General features: G+C 42.1%; 1 protein-coding gene and 1 long non-coding RNA gene across 2 annotated transcripts; one reads left to right on the top strand and one right to left on the bottom strand.

Annotated features, from left to right (window-relative positions):
• The first annotated feature begins 2,624 nt into the window (after positions 1-2,624).
• Positions 2,625-7,330, top strand: LOC139026393 (uncharacterized). The gene is made up of 2 exons (XR_011478173.1): positions 2,625-4,870; positions 4,901-7,330. It is a non-coding gene; the product is annotated as an uncharacterized lncRNA (long non-coding RNA).
• LOC112077543 (F-box only protein 40) lies at positions 5,118-17,837 on the bottom strand. The gene is made up of 4 exons (XM_024144044.2): positions 17,079-17,837; positions 11,571-11,685; positions 9,996-11,459; positions 5,118-5,330 (listed from the first exon to the last, which is right to left on the bottom strand). The coding sequence occupies exons 1-4, from the start codon at positions 17,399-17,401 to the stop codon at positions 5,118-5,120; spliced, it is 2,115 nt and encodes a 704-aa protein (XP_023999812.1). The 5' UTR covers positions 17,402-17,837.
• Positions 17,838-19,010: the final 1,173 nt, after the last annotated feature.

The following is a 19,010-nucleotide window of genomic DNA, read 5'->3' as shown; positions in this document are numbered from 1 at the left end:
CAGCTGTCAGTAAGAGTGTCCATGACTGAGATTTTGAATGAAGAAATGGAGATAAGACTGTGAAGTTTGAGTGTTTGTTGCAGCTCGTTCCAGTCGCTAGCTGCAGAGAACTGAAAAGAGGAGTGACCCATGGATGTGTGTGCTTTGGAGACCAACAGAATGTGACTAAAGCATATCGGGGTGTATACAGAGGTATCAGACAACTTATAAACAGGCTTAATCTGATTTCAAATTCTTAAAGAATATCTCAAAACAAAGTTGTTGCCTGTCAGTTTGTTTGGGCACTCTGCTTTGGAGAAAAGCAAAGCTGGAGGAGAGGAATTTGTTACAAACTTGACTTCCATATTTAGCCACAGGGAGGCAACAGTGTACAACTTATCAGGGAAACCCAGTTGCCAGTATGTTAATGCCCTGTCATTTGCAGCCCAGTAATAATGTTTAAAGGTGGGTAGGGCTAAGCTGCCACTTTCCTTGAGATTTCATCCCAGGTGGGAAAACTTTTATTGCCTTGATTAATTCCTCTGTTGAGAAAATTGAGTTATCAAGATTTGGCAGGCTGATGGAGTCAAAGAAGGCTGATACATCAGCACTAGAAGTCAGGCTGATGGAATCCAAGAAGGCTGATACATCAGAACTAGAAGCCAGGCTGATGCAATCAAAGGAGGCTGATACATCAGCACTAGAAGCCAGGCTGATGGAATCCAAGAAGGATGATACATCAGAACTAGAAGCCAGGCTGATGGAATAATCAAAGAAGGCTGATGGAATCAAAGAAGGCTGATACATCAGAACTAGAAGCCAGGCTGATGGAATAATCAAAGGATGCTGATACATCAGAACTAGAAGCCAGGCTGATGGACTCAAAGGAGGATAATACATCAGAACTAGAAGCCAGGCTGATGGAATCAAGAAAGAGGCTGATACATCAGAACTAGAAGCCAGGACTGAATTGGAATAGAGGAAAATACATCAGAACTAGAAGCCAGGCTGGTTCGGAATAAATGAAGCGAGATACATCAGAACTAGAAGCAGGCTGATGGAATTAAGGCTGATACAATCAGAACTAGAAGCCAGGCTGATGACATCAAAGGAGGCGTAAATCAGAACTAGAAGCATGCGAGATGGAATCAATAAGAGGCTGATACATCAGAACTAGAAACAGGCAATTGGAAACAAAGAGGGCTGATACATCAAACTAAAAGCAGGAGGATGGAACTCAAAGGAGGCTGATACATCAGAACTGAGCAGGTGATGGAACAAAAGGAGGCTACACATCAGAACTAGAACCAGCGCGATGGAATCAAAGGACGGCTGATGTCAGACTACATAGCAGAACTAGAAGCCAGGGCTGATGATATCAAAGGACTGATACATCAGAACTGAAGCCAGGCTGATGGAATAATAGAGCTGACATATCAGAACTAGAAGCCAGGCTCGATACAATCAAAGGAGGCTGATACATCAGAACTAGGAAGCCAGGATGTGGATATAAAAGAGAGGCTGAGACATCAGAACTAGAAGCCAGGCTGATAGCAATAAAGGAGCTGATACATCAGATAAAAGCCAGGTGATGGAATCATGGAGGCGAATCAGAACTTAGAAATTCAGGCTGATGAACTCAAAAAGGGCAATACATCAGAACTAGAAGCCAGGATGACGGAATCAAAGAAGGCTGATACATACAGAACTAGAAGCCAGGCTGATGCAATCAAAGGAGGCTGATACATCAGAACTAGAACCCAGGCTGATTGAATAAAAGGAGGTGACACACTCAGAACTAGAGCCAGGCTGATTAAAATTCAAAGGAGGCTGATACATCAGAACTAAAGCCAGGCTGATAGAATCAAGGAGGCTGAACATAAGAACTAGAAGTGGCTGATAGAATCAAAGGATGTGAATACATCATAACTAGAAGCCAGGCTGACGGAATCAAAGAAGGCTGATACATCAACTAGAAGCCAGGCTGATGGAATCAAAGAGGCTGATACATCAGAACTAGATGGCAGGCTGATGGAATCAAAGAGGATGAACATCAGAACTAAATGCAGGCGGATGGAATCAAAGGACGCTGATGAGTAAGGGTGATACATCAGAACAGATGCCAGGTGATGGAAGCAAGGAGGCTGACACAATCAGAACTAGAGCCAGGCGGATGAATCAAGGAGGCTGATGGATTAAGGAGGCTGCTCCCCACTGTTTCCCCAAGAAACTGTACCCACTGTTTCCCCAGAGGAACCTGTGCTCCTCACGTTTCCACGAACTTCTCCCACGTTCCAGAGAACCTGCCTCCCACTGTTTCCCCAGAGAAACCTGCCTCCCACTGTTTCCCCAGAGAAACTGTCCTCCCCACTGTTCCCAGAGAAAACTGTTCCCCACGTTTCCCGAGAAACCTTCCTCCCACTTTTCCCCAGAGAAACCTGTCCTCCTCACTGTTTCCCCAGAGAAACCTGTCCTCCTCACTGTTTCCCCAGAGAAACCTGCGCTCCCCACTGTTTCCCCAGAGAAACCTGCCATCCCCACTGTCGGGCATAATGGCTAGCACAGACCCAATACTACACTAGCAAGCTAAGAATAGTCAGACTTAACTAACAGCCCTCTCCGCGATTGTTGGATAACAAATGAATAAACACTGTTTACTCAGTCAATATCCCAGACATTTGTGGCGAGGGATTTCACCCTTTCAGGGGGTTTTCTGTAGTTTTAAAACGTAGCTTGCAGCCTCTTCGGGCTTGGTGAAGACTCTTGTTATGCCATTGTGATGAACATGTAGCTTGGCTGGAAAACGCAGGCTGTATTTCACCTCCACCTCTCTCATGGTCTGCATCACATTGCTCCATCACCTCCATGGTGTTGTCGGGGAAGGTGAAAACCTTTTGGCCTTTGTATTCCATAGCTCGTAGAATGAGCTCCTTATCCTGAAAGTGATGTACCCTTGCGATTATGGTGCGCGGCTTGACACCTGGTGAGGGCTTCACATGTAGAGAGCGGTGTGCACGGTCAATGATGAGGGGCTTTAGGAAGTTGTCGTCACCCAGGATCTTGGGAATTAGCTTGGACACAAACTCTGTGCGTTTCTCTTGTTCTTCGTCCTCCAAAATCCCCACGGGTTTGATGTTCAGCCTGCGACTCTTGCCTTCTAAATCGAGAACCTTGGCTTGGTGAGCTCATTCTTCTTTTTAAGCTGAGCACAGATGGTTTCCAGGCCTCCTATCAGGGTGTCTTGATCAGACATGGCCAATTCAGTTCGGCCTGTGCTGTCTTTAGAGACTCAAACTTTGTTTAGAGCTTATCAAAACGATTGTTGATAGTTTTTTATTACAGTCTCTTTCATTTCCGTGGCAGAATCTTGTTGCTGGCTATCTGGAGAGATGTTGTCATCAGTCCTCAAAATGGCACTAGCTGCAGCTTGTTGGGCCTGGGCCTTTGTCGACTTTGCAGTCTCTGTTCTGTTGGCTTCTATGGAGGAARATTGAATGTCGGAACTTCCAAAAGTCGGCTTAACGTTGGACCAGAGCTAGCTAGCTAGGCAGTTAACAAGATTGTGTGTGCAGAGTGGTACCAGAATTAGCATTTCTTACCTCTTTGTAGTTAATTAATCTGATATAAAATGTGATAACTATAGTATCTCTAACTAGCATTGAGAAAATTCATCCATTCTTCTCTAATTAAAAATCTTTCTCCCTAATTTCTGAAACATGCTTGTAACATCAGTAGGTTACAGTAGCCTAAGCTTCAAAGGAGACGGGCAGGTTGCCAGCACACACACTGGCAAAGATTTCAGCTGGCAGATAGAGACTTGAAAACATATCTGAGTGACAAAGTGGGCTTTGTTGTCTTTATTGTGGGATTGAACGTAACATAATGTTATTAACCGGTTCCCATACTTTTAAAATAAAGTTTATGTTCCGGACCACTATATATCACATTTGTTCATGGTTCTGAATCTGTTCATCAGAAAAAGAAATCCCTGAACCGTTTCCAACCGCTGGTGTACAGCTCTTTAGGGTTATTAGGGGATTGAAATAATTAAGAATTAGTTAAGAATTAGTTAATTAGTTTATTAGTTAATTAAGAATTGATTAAGAGTTAATTAAGAATGAGTACATAGTTTATAAGGCTCTACATTAATTATCAACTGAGGTATTAGTAAGTGCATATAGTCACATTTACAACTGCACTCATTAACAATCAATAAATATACCATTTATGACACATATACAGTAAATAAATGTATAAATATGTGTATAAATGGTGAGTCAAACCATTAATCAACCATTAACTTGGGTGGCAGGTATCCTAGTTGTTAAAGCTTTGGACTAGTAACCGAAAGATTGCACGATCGAATCCCCGAGCTGACAAGGTAAAAATCTATCTTCTACCCCTGAACAAGGCAGTGTTCCTAGGCCGTCATTTGAAATAAGAATTTGTTCTTAACTGACTTGTCTAGATAAATAACAAAGACTTTATAAATAATCTTATGAGATGACAATAACTAATTTAGAACTGCTTCATAAGCACCCTAGTGGTACATTATTAATCATTTACAAATTGTTAACATACTATGATCAAAAACCGTATTCATTTTCCTATAAATCAAATAGTGTTTATAAATACTTTATGAATCATGTAAAATATTGTTTATAAATAATTTATAAATAATTTATAAATCATGTAATATAGTGTTTATAAATAATTATAAATCATTAAAATAGTGTTTATAAATAATTTATAAATAATGTAAAATAGTGTTTATGAATCATTTATAAATCATGCAAAATAGTGTTTATAAATGCATTAATTACTTTGTAGAGATTGCTTATTGACATTTACACATTTAGTAACAGTGATTCATTGTAAGCTCTTACAGAGTGTTTCTACATGGTTTATTAAGGGACCTTAGTCTTCTGCTCATTTTCCCAGAATACATCACACGCACACAGTTGAGAGGAGCACAGGGTCAAGCTGCAGTGCAGTGCCTTGCTCCAAGGCCCATCAGTAGGGAATTGTTGTTAGGATTTAATCAGCACCCCTCAGATCAATCGAGTGCTCGGCCCAGGATTCGGCTACAGGTCCATCTCCTTAGCTGCTGGGTTACCTACCGCCCACTCCTTATAATGTCATTGGTCTGCTACAGGCAGATCACACTCCTGGAGCAGGTCCAGTAGGCCCTGGGGTCTCTCTCTGGTCCCCTCCATACTGGCTAGTTTTACAGGCTTACTGAGCTCCTCTCTCTGGTAGAAAGGGCAGACCTTCAGGTGCTCAGACATGGAGGGGACATCGTCAAAGCACCACCTGTCCACCTTGGAAAACAGACTGCTAAACTTCCATACCTTAGGAAACCAAAGCGACAGAGAGAAAAAGAGAGAGAGAGAGAGAGAGAGAGAATGTTTTTTATTACACAAAGTATTAGAGTGGGTCAAGGAGTTTTTCCTGACGATGTGATCTGACCAGGAAAAACTCTAAACTCTATGACCTCTCAAGCAACGTAGTCAGGAACAACTCGAAACCCATAGCCTCTCGAGACACATGGTCAGGAAAAACTCCTAGTAAAATATAATTGTAGTATACTAAGTTCTGATGGTACATCTTGATATGAAGCTCTATTTCATTGGTAACAAAATCCTGTTTATTCCGTATGCAGGTTTATACTGTTCCCATTGTTGATGTGTATGGATTTCCTGCCTAGCAACCTGTTGTCTGTATGTGCATCCCAGTTGGCATCCTATTCCCTACCAATAGTGTGCTACAGTTCTTGATCAAAACAAATGTACTACAAAGGGACAATGGTACCATTTGAGCTGGAGCCAGTTATGAGATAACTGAGTCGTTAGTGTGGCAGAGCTGACTGGGAACAAGGGCTTGGTGGCATTCCAGACCACTGATATCATTGGCTCTTTGTCCCGAGGACACACAGACTAGCTCTCTCTCTCTGATTGGTTGGTGCCAAACACTGGGATGGGTAATTCAACTCATAATCGTGTCTGAGAGGAATGCAGGGTGTAGTCAGGGGGCTCTTTACAATGCAACAGCTGTCATAGGACTAGAATTCATCCAAATGGCCCCCTATTCTCTACATAGTGCACTACTTTTGACCAGGGCGCTATGGCACCCTATTCTCTACATAGTGCACTACTTTTGACCAGGGACCATAGCTCTATATGGGGAATAGGGTTCCTGTTTGGACAAGACTGAGATTTAGTCTGTATCCCAAGTGGCAGCCTATTACCTTACATAGTCCAGTAGTTCAGAGAATAGGGAATAGGGCGCCGATTGGGAAGCACCCCTCAGACTAGGCTGGATCCATTTCTCTGTCCAGAAGAGATGTAGAGAATGTGGCTGTATGCCATTCCTAGGTCTGGGCGGTCATATTAGGGTGACCTGGTAACTATGCTATCACACGGTGACTGACGGACCACCTGGCGGGTTCAGTAGACAGAGACAAATCATATGACCGAACAACAACAGTATGTTTCAACCTTAGGCTTTGTTTAGAACCAGTGACATGTTTACAACCAAACACATGTTCATTCTACCTTTCACTTTCCAAGGAAAGTGTAGACCTATGGCAGGACGAATAGGTCTACATCCACCAGTATTGGTCCTACCATAGACTTTAGGCTATAGGCCTGCCTACCTCTGGAGGGGATGGGTGGGGATAGAGATAGGAAAGTCTTTAGGTTGCTGTTGTGTATATATGTATGTATTTTAATTATTTATATATATATATATATAGGACAGTCAGTGGCGGACTGTATAGGTTTAGGCGACATGGGTAGGTTGACCTCAGGTCTCCCCTCTGGAAGCCCGAGGTAGGGGGAGCGGGGGAATCTATCAAATAGTGCACCTTTAACTTTGTACAGTACTAATGCAATTAGTAAAATCAGTCACACTACGAAATGCTACCAAATAAACCACATTRCATTCATAATACTGTGAATATATAGTTTCACAGACATTTTGTTGTATTTTTTTCTGGTTTGTGCGAAATGGTTAAGAATAATATAAAACCAGTCTGCACAACACCAAGGTGAACTGGTTTAGTCTTGACTCTTGGTTGACAGTAATGGGGGATGGATAATGTAGTCTCGACTCTTRGTTGACAGTGTTGGGGGATGGGTAATGTAGTCTCGACTCTTGGTTGACAGTGTTGGGGGATGGGTAATGTATTGATGCTCGAGTGCCAAATCAACATAAATTTGTTTCTATTTGTCTTTGTTACTTTTTTTGTCTTATTGTTGTATATATTTTTATATTTATGTAGTTTTAAATGTTATGATTATTTATTTGTGTTGTTTCAAATGTCTGAATAAAAATGACAGTTAGTGCAGAATGGTGCGTTCTTCTTTTTGGTGGCGGGGGGGGGGCACTGAATGTGGGTTCGCCCAGGGAGCCATACAAGCTACAACTGCCACTGCATACAGTACCAGTCAAAAGTTTGGACACACCTACTCATTCAAGGGTTTTTCTTAATTTTTTATATTTTCTACATTGTAGAATAATAGTGAAGACATCAAAACTACGAAATAAAACATATGGAGTCATGTAGTAACCAAACAAGTGTTAAACAAATTTAAATTATTTTATTCTTTAAAGTAGCCTCCCTTTGCCTTGACGACTGCTTTGCACCATCTTGGCATTCTCTCAACCAGCTTCATGAGGTCGTAACCTGGAATGCATTTAAATGTGTGTTTCTTAGCCCAAACAAATCTGTTCTTATTGTTGGTGTCCTTTAGTAGTCGTTTCTTTGCAGCAATTCAACCCTGAAGGCCTGATTCACGCGGTCTCCTCTGAACAGTTGATGTTGAGATGTGTCTGTTACTTGAACTCTGTGAAGCATTTATTTGGGCTGCAATCGGAGGTGCAGTTAAACTCTTAAGCAACTTTCCCTCTGCCAGCAGAGGTAACGCTGGGTCTTCCTTTTCCTTGCGCGCCTCATGAGAGCCAGGTTCATCATAGCGCTTGATGGTTTTTACGACTGCACTTGAATAGACTTTCAAAGTTCTGGAAATTTTCCAGATTGACAGACCTTCATGTCTTGAAGTAATGCACAACGCATCACCGGGGGCAAACTACCTGCCCTCCAGGACACCTACACCACCCGATGTCACAGGAAGGCCATTAAGATCATCAAGGACAACAACACCCGAGCCACTGCCTGTTTACCCCGCTATCATCCAGAAGGCGAGGTCAGTACAGGTGCATCAAAGCAGGGACCGAGAGACTGAAAAACAGCTTCTATCTCAAGGCCATCAGACTGTTAAACAGCCACCACTAACATTTAGTGGCCGCTGCCAACATACTGACTCAACTCCAGCCACTTTAATAATGGGAATTGATGGAAATTATGTAAAAATGTATCACTTGCCACTTTAAACAATGCCACTTAATATAATGTTTACATACCCTACATTACTCATATCATATGTATATGTATATACTGTTCTCTATATCATCTACTGCATCTTGCCATCTTTATGTAATACATGTTATCACTAGCCACTTTAAACTATGCCACTTTATGTTTATATACCCTACATTACTCATCTCATACGTATATACCGTACTCTATACCATCTACTGCATCTTGCCTATGCCGTTCTGTACCATCACTCATTCATATATCTTTATGTACATATTCTTTATCCCTTTACACTTGTGTGTATAAGGTAGTAGTTGTGGAATTGTTAGGTTAGATTACTTGTTGGTATTACTGCATTGTCGGAACTAGAAGCACAAGCATTTCGCTACACTCGCATTAACATCTGCTAACCATGTGTATGTGACTAATAACATTTGATTTGATTTGATTTGATAATGATGGACTGTCATTTTTAGCTTTGCTTATTTGAGCTGTTCTTGCCATAATACGGACTTGGTCTTTTACCAAATAGGGCTATCATCTGTATAGCAACCCTACCTTGTCACAACACAACTGATTGGCTCAGGCGCATTAAGAAGGAAAGAAATTCCACAAATGAACTTTTAACAAGGCACACCTGTTAATTGAAATGCATTAGAGGTGGCTACCGCATGACGCTGGTTGAGAGAATGCCAAGAGTGTGCAAAGCTGTCATCAAGGCAAAGGGTGGCTACTTGCATGATTCCATATGTGTTATTTCATAGTTTGATGTCTTCACTATTATTCTACAATGTAGAACATAGTAAAAATGTGTGTCTAATCTTTTGACTGGTACTGTATGCGTACAGTATAGACAGGTAACTGCCAACACAAAGGACACATTTGAGTAAATGAGGGATACAAAGTATATTGAAAGCAGTTGCTTCCACACAGGTGTGATTCCTGAGTTAATTAAGCAATTAACGTCCCATCATGCTTAGGGTCATGTATAAAATGCTCAGTTGCCCGTTATTTTGGCTACCATGGCTAGGAGAAGAGATCTCAGTGACTTTGAAAGAGGGGTCTCATAGGAGAATATGTGGATGGTGTGTGAATATGTGGAATATGTGGAATATGTGGAATATGTGGAATATGTGGAATATTTAAATGGTGTGTGTGCTGTCTCTTATACACATCTAGATGTGTATAAGAGACAGGTGTGTGTGTGTGTGTGTGTGTGTGTGTGTGTGTGTGTGAACATGTACGTGAGATTCTGTAACAGCGCCTGACACAGCGTTTTCCACCCCCATCAACAAAACACCAACTTATGGAATTTCTCGTGGACAAATGGTCCCGCATCCCTCCAATAGAGTTTGAGACACTTCTAGAATCTATGCCAAGGTGCATTGAAGCTGTTCTGGTTCGTGGTAGCCCATCGCCCTATTAAGACACGTGTAGACTCTATGCCAAGGTGCATTGAAGCTGTTCTGGTTCGTGGCCCAACGCCCTATTAAGACAATATGTTGGTGGTTCATTTACATTCAATAACCATGGACTCTATACCAGATAAGACAAGACAATGTAATAACACTAAAAGGGATGATTTCCATCCCTTAAAAACATATGTATATATTTTAAATTCAGGCAAAGTACTCACATGTTTTCTACATTTCCATGAAGACCCCTCATGGGAGGTCTTCTTCTCCCATTTCAGATAGACCATCCCTCTCTCCTCTAGCAGTGTGACACACACCTCCCTCATCAACTGGGACACCTGGGACAGCTGAGACAGGCTAAAGCTGTCCAGGAACCCTACCAGGTGATGGAGGATCTCAAAAGGAAGTCTGCTCAACAGGTCCAGTTTACAGGGATGCTTCCTGTCAGAGGTGATGCTGATGGTTTTCTCAGAGTCGGACAGCATTGAGGGGCCCTCTGGTTTGAGGCTGAAGGTGCTGAGATCCTGGCGGTAGGTGACTGTGGCTCTCTGACCTGCGGGATGGAACCTGCTCTGACTGTAGTTGCAGCCTAGGTACGCTAGAGGACAGCGCTGCTCGAACCAGCCGTTCAGGCAGGACTGGATGTCCAAGTGCACGTTCTTGAAGTGAGTGTGGTACTCATCGCGGCGGAAGACGTGGCCACAGAGGTAACTAAAGGCAGAGTTGGTAAAGTTGTGTCTTCTGGTTATGTCCTCAGCTTGGATCTGGACATAGAGGCCTTTGTGTGTGTCTGTGATGATGTCTGCCAGAGAGGCTTCAGGTTTGAACGGAGCAGATGGGATGTTGTAAGTCTGTGTTCCAATGTGTACATAGAAGCCGTCTGCTCCTCCACCCTCTGAGATGTTGTGACCCTTCAGCTCTTTCTCCAAGAAGCACAACAAAGTTGCATTGACTTCATCACACTTTGGAAGATCTTCTACGGACACGCCTAGATCTGACGTGTCAACACTCTTGTTGACCATCGGTGACCAAGGGTCGCGCATGTGAATCCGTTTCGGCCGGTAGCTCGTGGGAACGTTGAACGTTCTGACAGTTTGAACCTCTATGGGCTCCAGCTTTCCATAAACAAAGTCCTTGTCCCTTGGGGTGCAGGCGGCAAGCTGACCAAAGTTGATCAGCATAGCTCCATGGTGGGCCAAATACATGTTGTAGTCTGCAGTGGTGACCTCTCTACGCAGTCTCTCCATGACCCCGTCCTGCCACGGTGCAAGGCCAGACCTGGTGACGTCTACAGCACGTGAAGTGGCTCCATTCTCCTGGCACTCCTTGGATGATCCATCCCCATCCAGCTCTCCATGACCATTTGACAAGCTAAATGCTTTCTCTTCTTCACCATCACCGGGATTCAACTTCTTTTCCATGTTTTTGACGGTTTGTTGGCATCCCTTCATCTCTTTTCTGAACATGGTCTCATAGGAGCTGTAGTTCTGGAGAGTGGCCACGTCCTTGTTCTTGGCCAAGGCCTCCCTCTCTTCCTGACTCAGTTCCTTCTCCAGCTCCATCCCATCTCCATAACCGTTATATCCATCTTCCATTGCTTCACTGGGGTCTAATGAACTACAACCTTCACCTGCAGAGCTGGTGACCCCTACATCTATCTCTTTCTGAGCAGATTCTGCTTCCACCTTCAGAAAGAAGACAACAAAGCTAGCCAGTTTGATGCAGAAAACTTTACTAAACTATTAACAAAATATTAACAGAAATATGTAAAACAATATCACAGCAGGACGCATTACCTTCTCCATCAGCTCAGGGAAGACGTTCTTCATCTTGAGGCATCTGAAGAGGAGCTCCTGGTCTCTCAGGGCCATGGACACGTTCAGCTGCTTCTCAGGGTCAGCCAGGGTGGTCCTGTAGCAATAGCAGTAAACTCCTTTAATATGTCATGTTGATTTGGGAGTTGGGGAGTGTGTACTTATGTTATGCCCTGCGTGCTCGTGCTCAAATCATTTTGATGCACTATGAGAGGCAGGCACGCTTTTTCTGTCGTCTTCAGAAAAGTTTGAATATTTTAAGCACAAAGTCATACACACAGTGTTTTGTTCATGAATAATGTTGTATATTTAGAGGTTACTCATAAGTGGATGGTATTGTTAAGATGCACTTGTAATTGTACTTTTTAGGATGATATCAACATTCTGAATTCAACATGTGGTTAATAGCTAGCTAAGGTATTAGCAGGCTATTGTATGTGTGAACGATGGCTAGCTCCTKAAACGATCCCAGTCCCTTGTATTGTGCATCTGTTGTAGAAAGAGGCTGTACAAATGTTTTATTTTCTTTTGGATGCAGGTATGTGGTTTTATCTATGTAAAATATGTTATGTATAATAAGGAGAGGCTGTACTAATTTTTGTATTCAAAAATCATGTTGATGCACTATGAGAGAAAGAGGCGATGATTCACAGAACKTATGTGCTCTACAAATGTTTTATTTTCTTTTGGATGCAGATGCAGGATGCAGCGAGTGAATTGTGCTTGATTAAAACTATCTGATCTCCAAAGTCCACGTCTATAGTCTCAATCAACCACACACAACGCAGAGTTACAGCGGTGCAGTACAGCACCGGTTACATATGCAGATGACTCAGCACTATACACGTCAGCTACTACAGCAACTGAAATGACTGCAACACTTAACAAAGAGCTGCAGTTAGTTTCGGAATGGGTGACAAGGAATAACAGCTCAGACACCCATCCATACTCCACTAGACATGCCACCAGAGGTCTCTTCACAGTCCCCAAGTCCAGAACAGACTATGGGAGGTGCACAGCACTACATAGAGCCATGACTACATGGAACTCTGTTCTACATCAAGAAACTCATGCAAGCAGTAAATGTTGATTTAAAAATAGATAAAGTACATTACCAGTCAACAGTTTGGACACACCTACTAATTCAAGGGTTTTTCTTTCTTTTTATCATCTTGTACATTGTYGAATAAGAGTGAACACATCGGAACAAGGAAAACAAATATGGAATCATTTAGTAACCAAAYAAGTGTTAAACAAAATATATTTTATATTTGAGAATCTTCAAAGTAGCCTTCATTCACACTCTTGGCATTCTCTCAACCAGCTTCACCTGGAATGCTTTTACAACCGTCTTGAAGGAGTTCCCACACATGCTGATCATTTTTTGGCTGTTTTTCCTTCACTCTGCGGTCCACCTCATCCCAAACCATCTCAATTGGGTTGAGGTCGGGTGATTGTGGAGGCCAGGTCATTTGATGCAGCGCTCCATCACTCTCCTTCTTGGTCAAATAGCTCTTACACAGCCTGGATATGTGTAAGGGRTAAATCTCAAATTTGGACTCCAGACCAAAGGACAGATTTCCACCGGTTTAATGTCCATTGTTCGTGTTTCTTGGCACAAACAAGTCTCTTCTTCTTATTGGTGTCCTTTGGTAGCGGTTTCTTTGCAGCAACCATGAAGGCCTGATTAACCTGTTATGGCTGCAGCCCGACGTCAGCCCGACGCCGGTACACCTATGACAACATCCAGCTCAAGTGCAGGGCGCGAAATTCAAAATCTTTTTTTTTAAAATATTAACTTTCACACATATAACAAGTCCAATACAGGCATTTGAAAATTAACATCTTGTCAATATCAGCCAATCATGTCCGATTTTTATAAAATGTTTTAACAGAGAAAACAACCCACATATCTTTATGTTAGCTTACACCATAAGGAGGAAGAACATTTACAGCGCACAGTTGGATGCAAGTAGCATGCACAAGCCATACCTACTAACTGAACCAACCTAAAATAACTAAAGAACATACCTCAGATGACATCCTATACTGTTACAAAAGAATTACCTAGTTATGTGTTCAAAAAATTTGCATATTTTAGCTATAAAACGATTTTACTACAATTTACTGCTACCATCATAGCTACAGTCAGAAATCGACGGGAGTAGCCAGAGAAAATACAGAACCGAACGTCAACTACTAATTTAAGCCTCAATAAAACATTTTCAGAGCAAAATATATGGGAATGCTAATGAAAGAGAAAGATCTTGTGCGAATAGTAGCGCATATTTCCGGATTTTTGAAAGTGTTTTAAAGCGAAAACACAATATATAGAAAAATAAAAAAAAACAATATATAAATTAAAATCGTCAATTTAGCTTACTAAATAGGCTAACTCACAACAGCATTGACTTCAGGCAACGGTAGCATAGACAGTGTCGACAGATATATGAATAAAAGCATCCAAATTTTGGGTCCTTATCTTTGTTTGATCTCCATCAGATGGTTCTCAAGGGGTCCTTTGTTCTAGAAGTCTTTATTTTCGATCGAACGAACAATTTTCCGCTTTGAAATTAGCAAGCACACTGGCAGTGCGACGCTAACCTCTCCATCTTGAAAAAATTATTGCGTCGCATTACGTCTAAAGTCCAGAATAKATTTCAATAATATAATTAAACTATATTGAAATAACATACTTTAGGATGATATTGTGACATGTATCAAATAAAATCGAAGCCAGAGATCATATTCACCTTTACAGAGTGTTTTCCAGGAGCCGAGTCCAGGTCCTACTTCGCGCCCAGAAAGAAAAATAAACTGCGCAACACTGACTCCAAGAGGTTGTGTTCAAATCCAGGACGAGATAATCAAGTGATTTCTTCTCTCACTTCCGCATGACACCCAGAGGAAGACGTATGACGTGTTTCTACAGTCCTATGTGACATGCCCTTTTATAGACAAGGGCTTGAAGAGCGACATCGATTTTGGAAATCTCACTTCCGGATAGGAAATGGGCTGTAAAAATAGTTCTGTTCCACTTAGAGAAATAATTAAAACGGTTTTAGAAACTAAAGACTGTTTTCTATCCAATAGTAATAATAATATGCATATTGTAAGAGCAAAAATTGATTAAGAGGCCGTTTGAAAATTTMCACATATTTTCCAGTTTTTCAATACGCCCCCTGCAGCCATAACAAGTTAATGCAGTCTCCTCTYAACAGTTGATGTGGAGATGTCTGTGAAGCATTTCTTTGGGCTGCAATCTGAGGTGCAGTGAACTCAAATGAACGTACCCTCTGCAGCAGAGGTAACTCTGGGTCTTCCTGTCCTGTGGAGGCCCTCATTGAAGCCAGGTTCATCATAGTGCTTGATGGTTTTTGCGACTGCACTTGAAGAAACGTTTCCGTATTGACTGACCTTCATGTCTTAAAGTAATGATGGACTGTTGTTTATCTTTGCTTATTTGAGCTGTTCTTGTCATAATATGGACTAGGGTCTTTTACCAAATAGGGCTATCTTCTGTATACCAACCCTTCCTTGTCACAACACAACTGATTAGCTCAAACACATTAAGAAGGAAATAAAATCCACAAATTAACTTTTAACAAGGCACACCTGTTAATTGAGATGCATTCCAGGTGACTACCTCATGAAGCTGGTTGAGATAATGCCAAGAGTGTGCAAAGCTGTAATCAAGGCAAAGGGTGGCTACTTTGAAGAATCTCKAATATAAAATATATGTTAATTTGTTTTAATTAACACTTTTAGGGTTCCTACATGATCCCATATATGTTTACCTTGTTTTGATGTCTTCACTATTATTCTACAATTTAGAAAATAGTACAAATATGGAACAGCAAACATGATAACATACGTACTATACACACACGTACACATGGATTTTGTGCTGTAGATATGTGGTGTGTTTTGAAATCTGTTGTGAATGTTTTGTAATATTTTTAAAATTGTATTAACTGTCTTATTTTTGCTGGACATCAGGAAGAGTAGCTGCTGCCTTGGCAGGAACTAATGGGGATCCATAATAAACCCCAGAATAGTAGCTGCTGCCTTGGCAAGGAACTAATGGGGATCCATAATAACCCCAGGTAAAGTAGCTGCTGCTTGGCAGGGAACTAATGACATCCCATAATAAACCCCAGGAGAGTAGTCTGCGCCCTTGGCAGGAATACGAATGGGCATCCATAATAAACCCAGAACGAGTAGCTGCCTTAGCAGGAACTAATGGGATCCATAATAAACCCCAGGAAGAGAGCTGCTGCCTTGCAAGAACTAATGGGGATCCATAATAAACCCCAGGAAGAGTAGCTGCTGCTTGCAGAACTAATGGGGATCCATAATAAACCCAGGAAGTAGTACTGCTGACTTGGCAGGAACTAATTGGGATCCCATAATAAACCCCAGGAAGTGTAGCTGCTGCCTTGGCAGGAACTAATGGGGATCCATAATAAACCCCAGAAGAGTAGCTGCTGCCTTGCAGAACTAATAAGGGGATCCATAATAAACCCAGGAAGAGTAGCTGCTGCCTTGGCAGGAACTAATGGGGATCCATAATAAACCCCAGGAAGAGTAGCTGCTGCCTTGGCAGGAACTAATGGGGATCCATAATAACCCCAGGAAGAGTAGCTGCTGCCTTGACACAAACTAATGGGGATCCATAATAAACCCCAGGAAGAGTAGCTGCTGCCTTGGCAGAACTAATGGGGATCCATAATTCATATCAAACCCGAAGAGTAGCTGCTGCCCTTGGCAGAGACTAATGGGGATCCATATAAACCCCAGGAAGAGTAGCTGCTGCCTTGGCAGGAACTAATGGGGATCATAATAAACCCAGGAAGAGTACGCTGCCTTGGCAGGAACTAATGGGGATCCATAATAAACCCCAGGAAGAGTAGCTGCTGCTGGCAGGAACTAATGGGGGATCCATAATAAACCCCAGGAAGAGTAGCTGCTGCCTTGGCAGGAACTAATGGGGATCCATAATAAACCAGGAAGAGTAGCTGCTGCCTTGGCAGGAACAATGCGGGGATCCATAATAAACCCCAGGAAGAGTAGCTGCTGCCTTGACAGGAACTAATGGGGATCCATAATAAACCCCAGGAAGAGTAGCTGCTGCCTTGGCAGGAACTAATGGGGATCCGTCTTCCCACACCACATCACATCACACCACTGCACACCACAGCACATTATACCACAGCACATTATACCACAGCACATTATACCACAGCACATTATACCACAGCACAGCACAGCAGATTATACCACAGCACAGCACAGCAGATTATACCACAGCACAGCACATTCTACCACAGCACATTATACCACAGCACATTATACCACAGCACATTATACCACAGCACATTATACCACAGCACATTATACCACAGCACAGCAGATTATACCACACCACACCACAGCAGATTATACCACACCACACCACACCACACCACACCACACCACACCACAGCGTACCTGTAGATGGAAGAGTCTGTGTCTTCCACTGGGAAGCGGATCCATTGCTGGGAGCAGATGACAGTGCTAGCGGGACAGACCTCCAGGTGCTTGGCTAGCCTGTGGCGGTGCATGGTGAAGGGACAGCCGTAGTCAACGTTGAGGCAGGGGACCATCTCATTGGGACATAGTAACTGGTGCTCCTCCTCCTTACACTTATGGAAGGCAGCGCCACAATGTAGATGACACTTAATGACCACACAGGAGACAGAGGTGTTCACGGGGGCTTGGCAGTGGAGGCTGTAACACCTCTCACAGTGCTGATGAAGCTCCTCTGGGAACATACTGCCTTTCACCTACAGAGGGAGAGAGAGGAATACTGTTTTTTTGGCGTTTTTGATTGTCATGTTGAATATCCTACCGTATGGGGTTGGTGGACTTTGTAGTTTGATGATTAACTGTGTAGTTTGACACCGAGATCTCATCAAATACACTCACCATATCGACAAATATTATTCGTTCAGAAGAATTTCACCATCTCAAAAAGTAAACCAATGAAAATAGGCCAATGGGAACGTATACTTGGAACCTAAAGGCAGAGACCACAGGAGGCTGGTGGCACCTTAATTGGGGAGGATGGGCACGTGGTAATGGGAAGAGCGGAATGGGTGGAAAGGTATAAACAACARCATGGTTTCCATGGTTTCCATGTGTTTGATGCCATTCCATTTGCTCCGTTTCAGCCATTTTTAAGAGCCGTCCTCCCCTCAGCAGCCCCCACTGACAGAGACAATAACAAGTATTACATTGTATATCCTCCACAACAAACAGAAAGTTGCAAACTCTTATTTAATGTGTGGGCATGATTTTCACATCTCCTGAATTAATTCTATCATTCTGTCCAAATCTCTTGTACTTGACCACTTTAAAACAGTATTCATCTCACTCTTGCTCATAGAAACAAACACACATGTTCTTAGTATAGTAGTGCAGCAAAGTACCAAAAWATTGCCCGGTAATATTTTATATCAAAATTCAACAGAAAAATAAGCTTAATGTCCCTACTCACCCTCTGTGCCTCTTTGTGTCCCTCTGTCTCTGTCAGTRGGAGTTATGTTTGTAAGCACTTCTGACTACTGTCCTACCTTTCTGATCAGCTTCTGCAGTGTGTCTATGCGTTATAAATAGCCAGACAGAGGGGTTGACAGGCCAGTGTGACAGAGCACTGGTACTAAGCCTTTGACAGACAAGGTCAAGTTACTGGCTCCGATACCACTAGACTAGTGTCTATGGAGTGTTAATCCACCAATAGTCAATCAATAATCAATAGTCTGTTGAATGGCCTGTTTTAAGCCGTGATGACTTCAGATTAAGTAATGATCAAATGCAGTAATGCAATAAATCAGATAACATTCATTCTCTGTATCAACTTTGAAGTGGCCTTGTATTGTGTTCTTGTTTCTTTGTGGAAAATTTATTTTTGTTTGAGGTCACATGTAGTTATACTGTACTTACTAAATGGAATTATCTCCTACAGCAGTATACCAGCAGATGTCACTAGTGGTGTTTGAATTAGTTTGAACAAGCTATAAAATCCACTAGATGTAGTCAGATTCAAACCAAAGCATTTCAACATCATGTCTTTGCGTGGACTTTTTAACACTGAGAAAGAGAATGCCAGCTGCAGACTAAAGCGGTCATTACCAAATCAGTGTTAAGTCGTGTGAAATATATTAAATATATATTGAGAATCTCAATAATTGGAGACAACATGAGCCCCTCTCTAAATGAGGACGGTATTACTTTCTTGCATTATATACTGTCACAGTATTTTTAAGATAAGGTTTTAATTCATTGAAAGATAATAATAATAATATACCATCAGTAGGGTAGTCACTAATATAATAATATACCATCAGTAGGGTAGTCACTAATATAATAATATACCATCAG

The sequence above is a fragment of the Salvelinus sp. IW2-2015 genome, unplaced genomic scaffold, assembly GCF_002910315.2.
Source record: "Salvelinus sp. IW2-2015 unplaced genomic scaffold, ASM291031v2 Un_scaffold4672, whole genome shotgun sequence".
In the NCBI taxonomy this organism is placed as follows: domain Eukaryota; kingdom Metazoa; phylum Chordata; class Actinopteri; order Salmoniformes; family Salmonidae; genus Salvelinus; species Salvelinus sp. IW2-2015.
Note: the sequence above shows the minus strand (reverse complement) of the source record. Positions and strands in the feature narration are given on the sequence as shown.

Coding starts and splice junctions, on each gene's coding strand:
- LOC112077543 (XM_024144044.2), bottom strand. CDS start 17,401: ATGTTCCCAGAGGAGCTTCATCAGCACTGTGAGAGGTGTTACAGCCTC. Junction 11,460..11,570: donor TCCCTGAGCTGATGGAGAAG/GTAATGCGTCCT, acceptor TTCTTTCTGAAG/GTGGAAGCAGAATCTGCTCA. Junction 5,331..9,995: donor CATGGAAATGTAGAAAACAT/GTGAGTACTTTG, acceptor TGGTTTCCTAAG/GTATGGAAGTTTAGCAGTCT.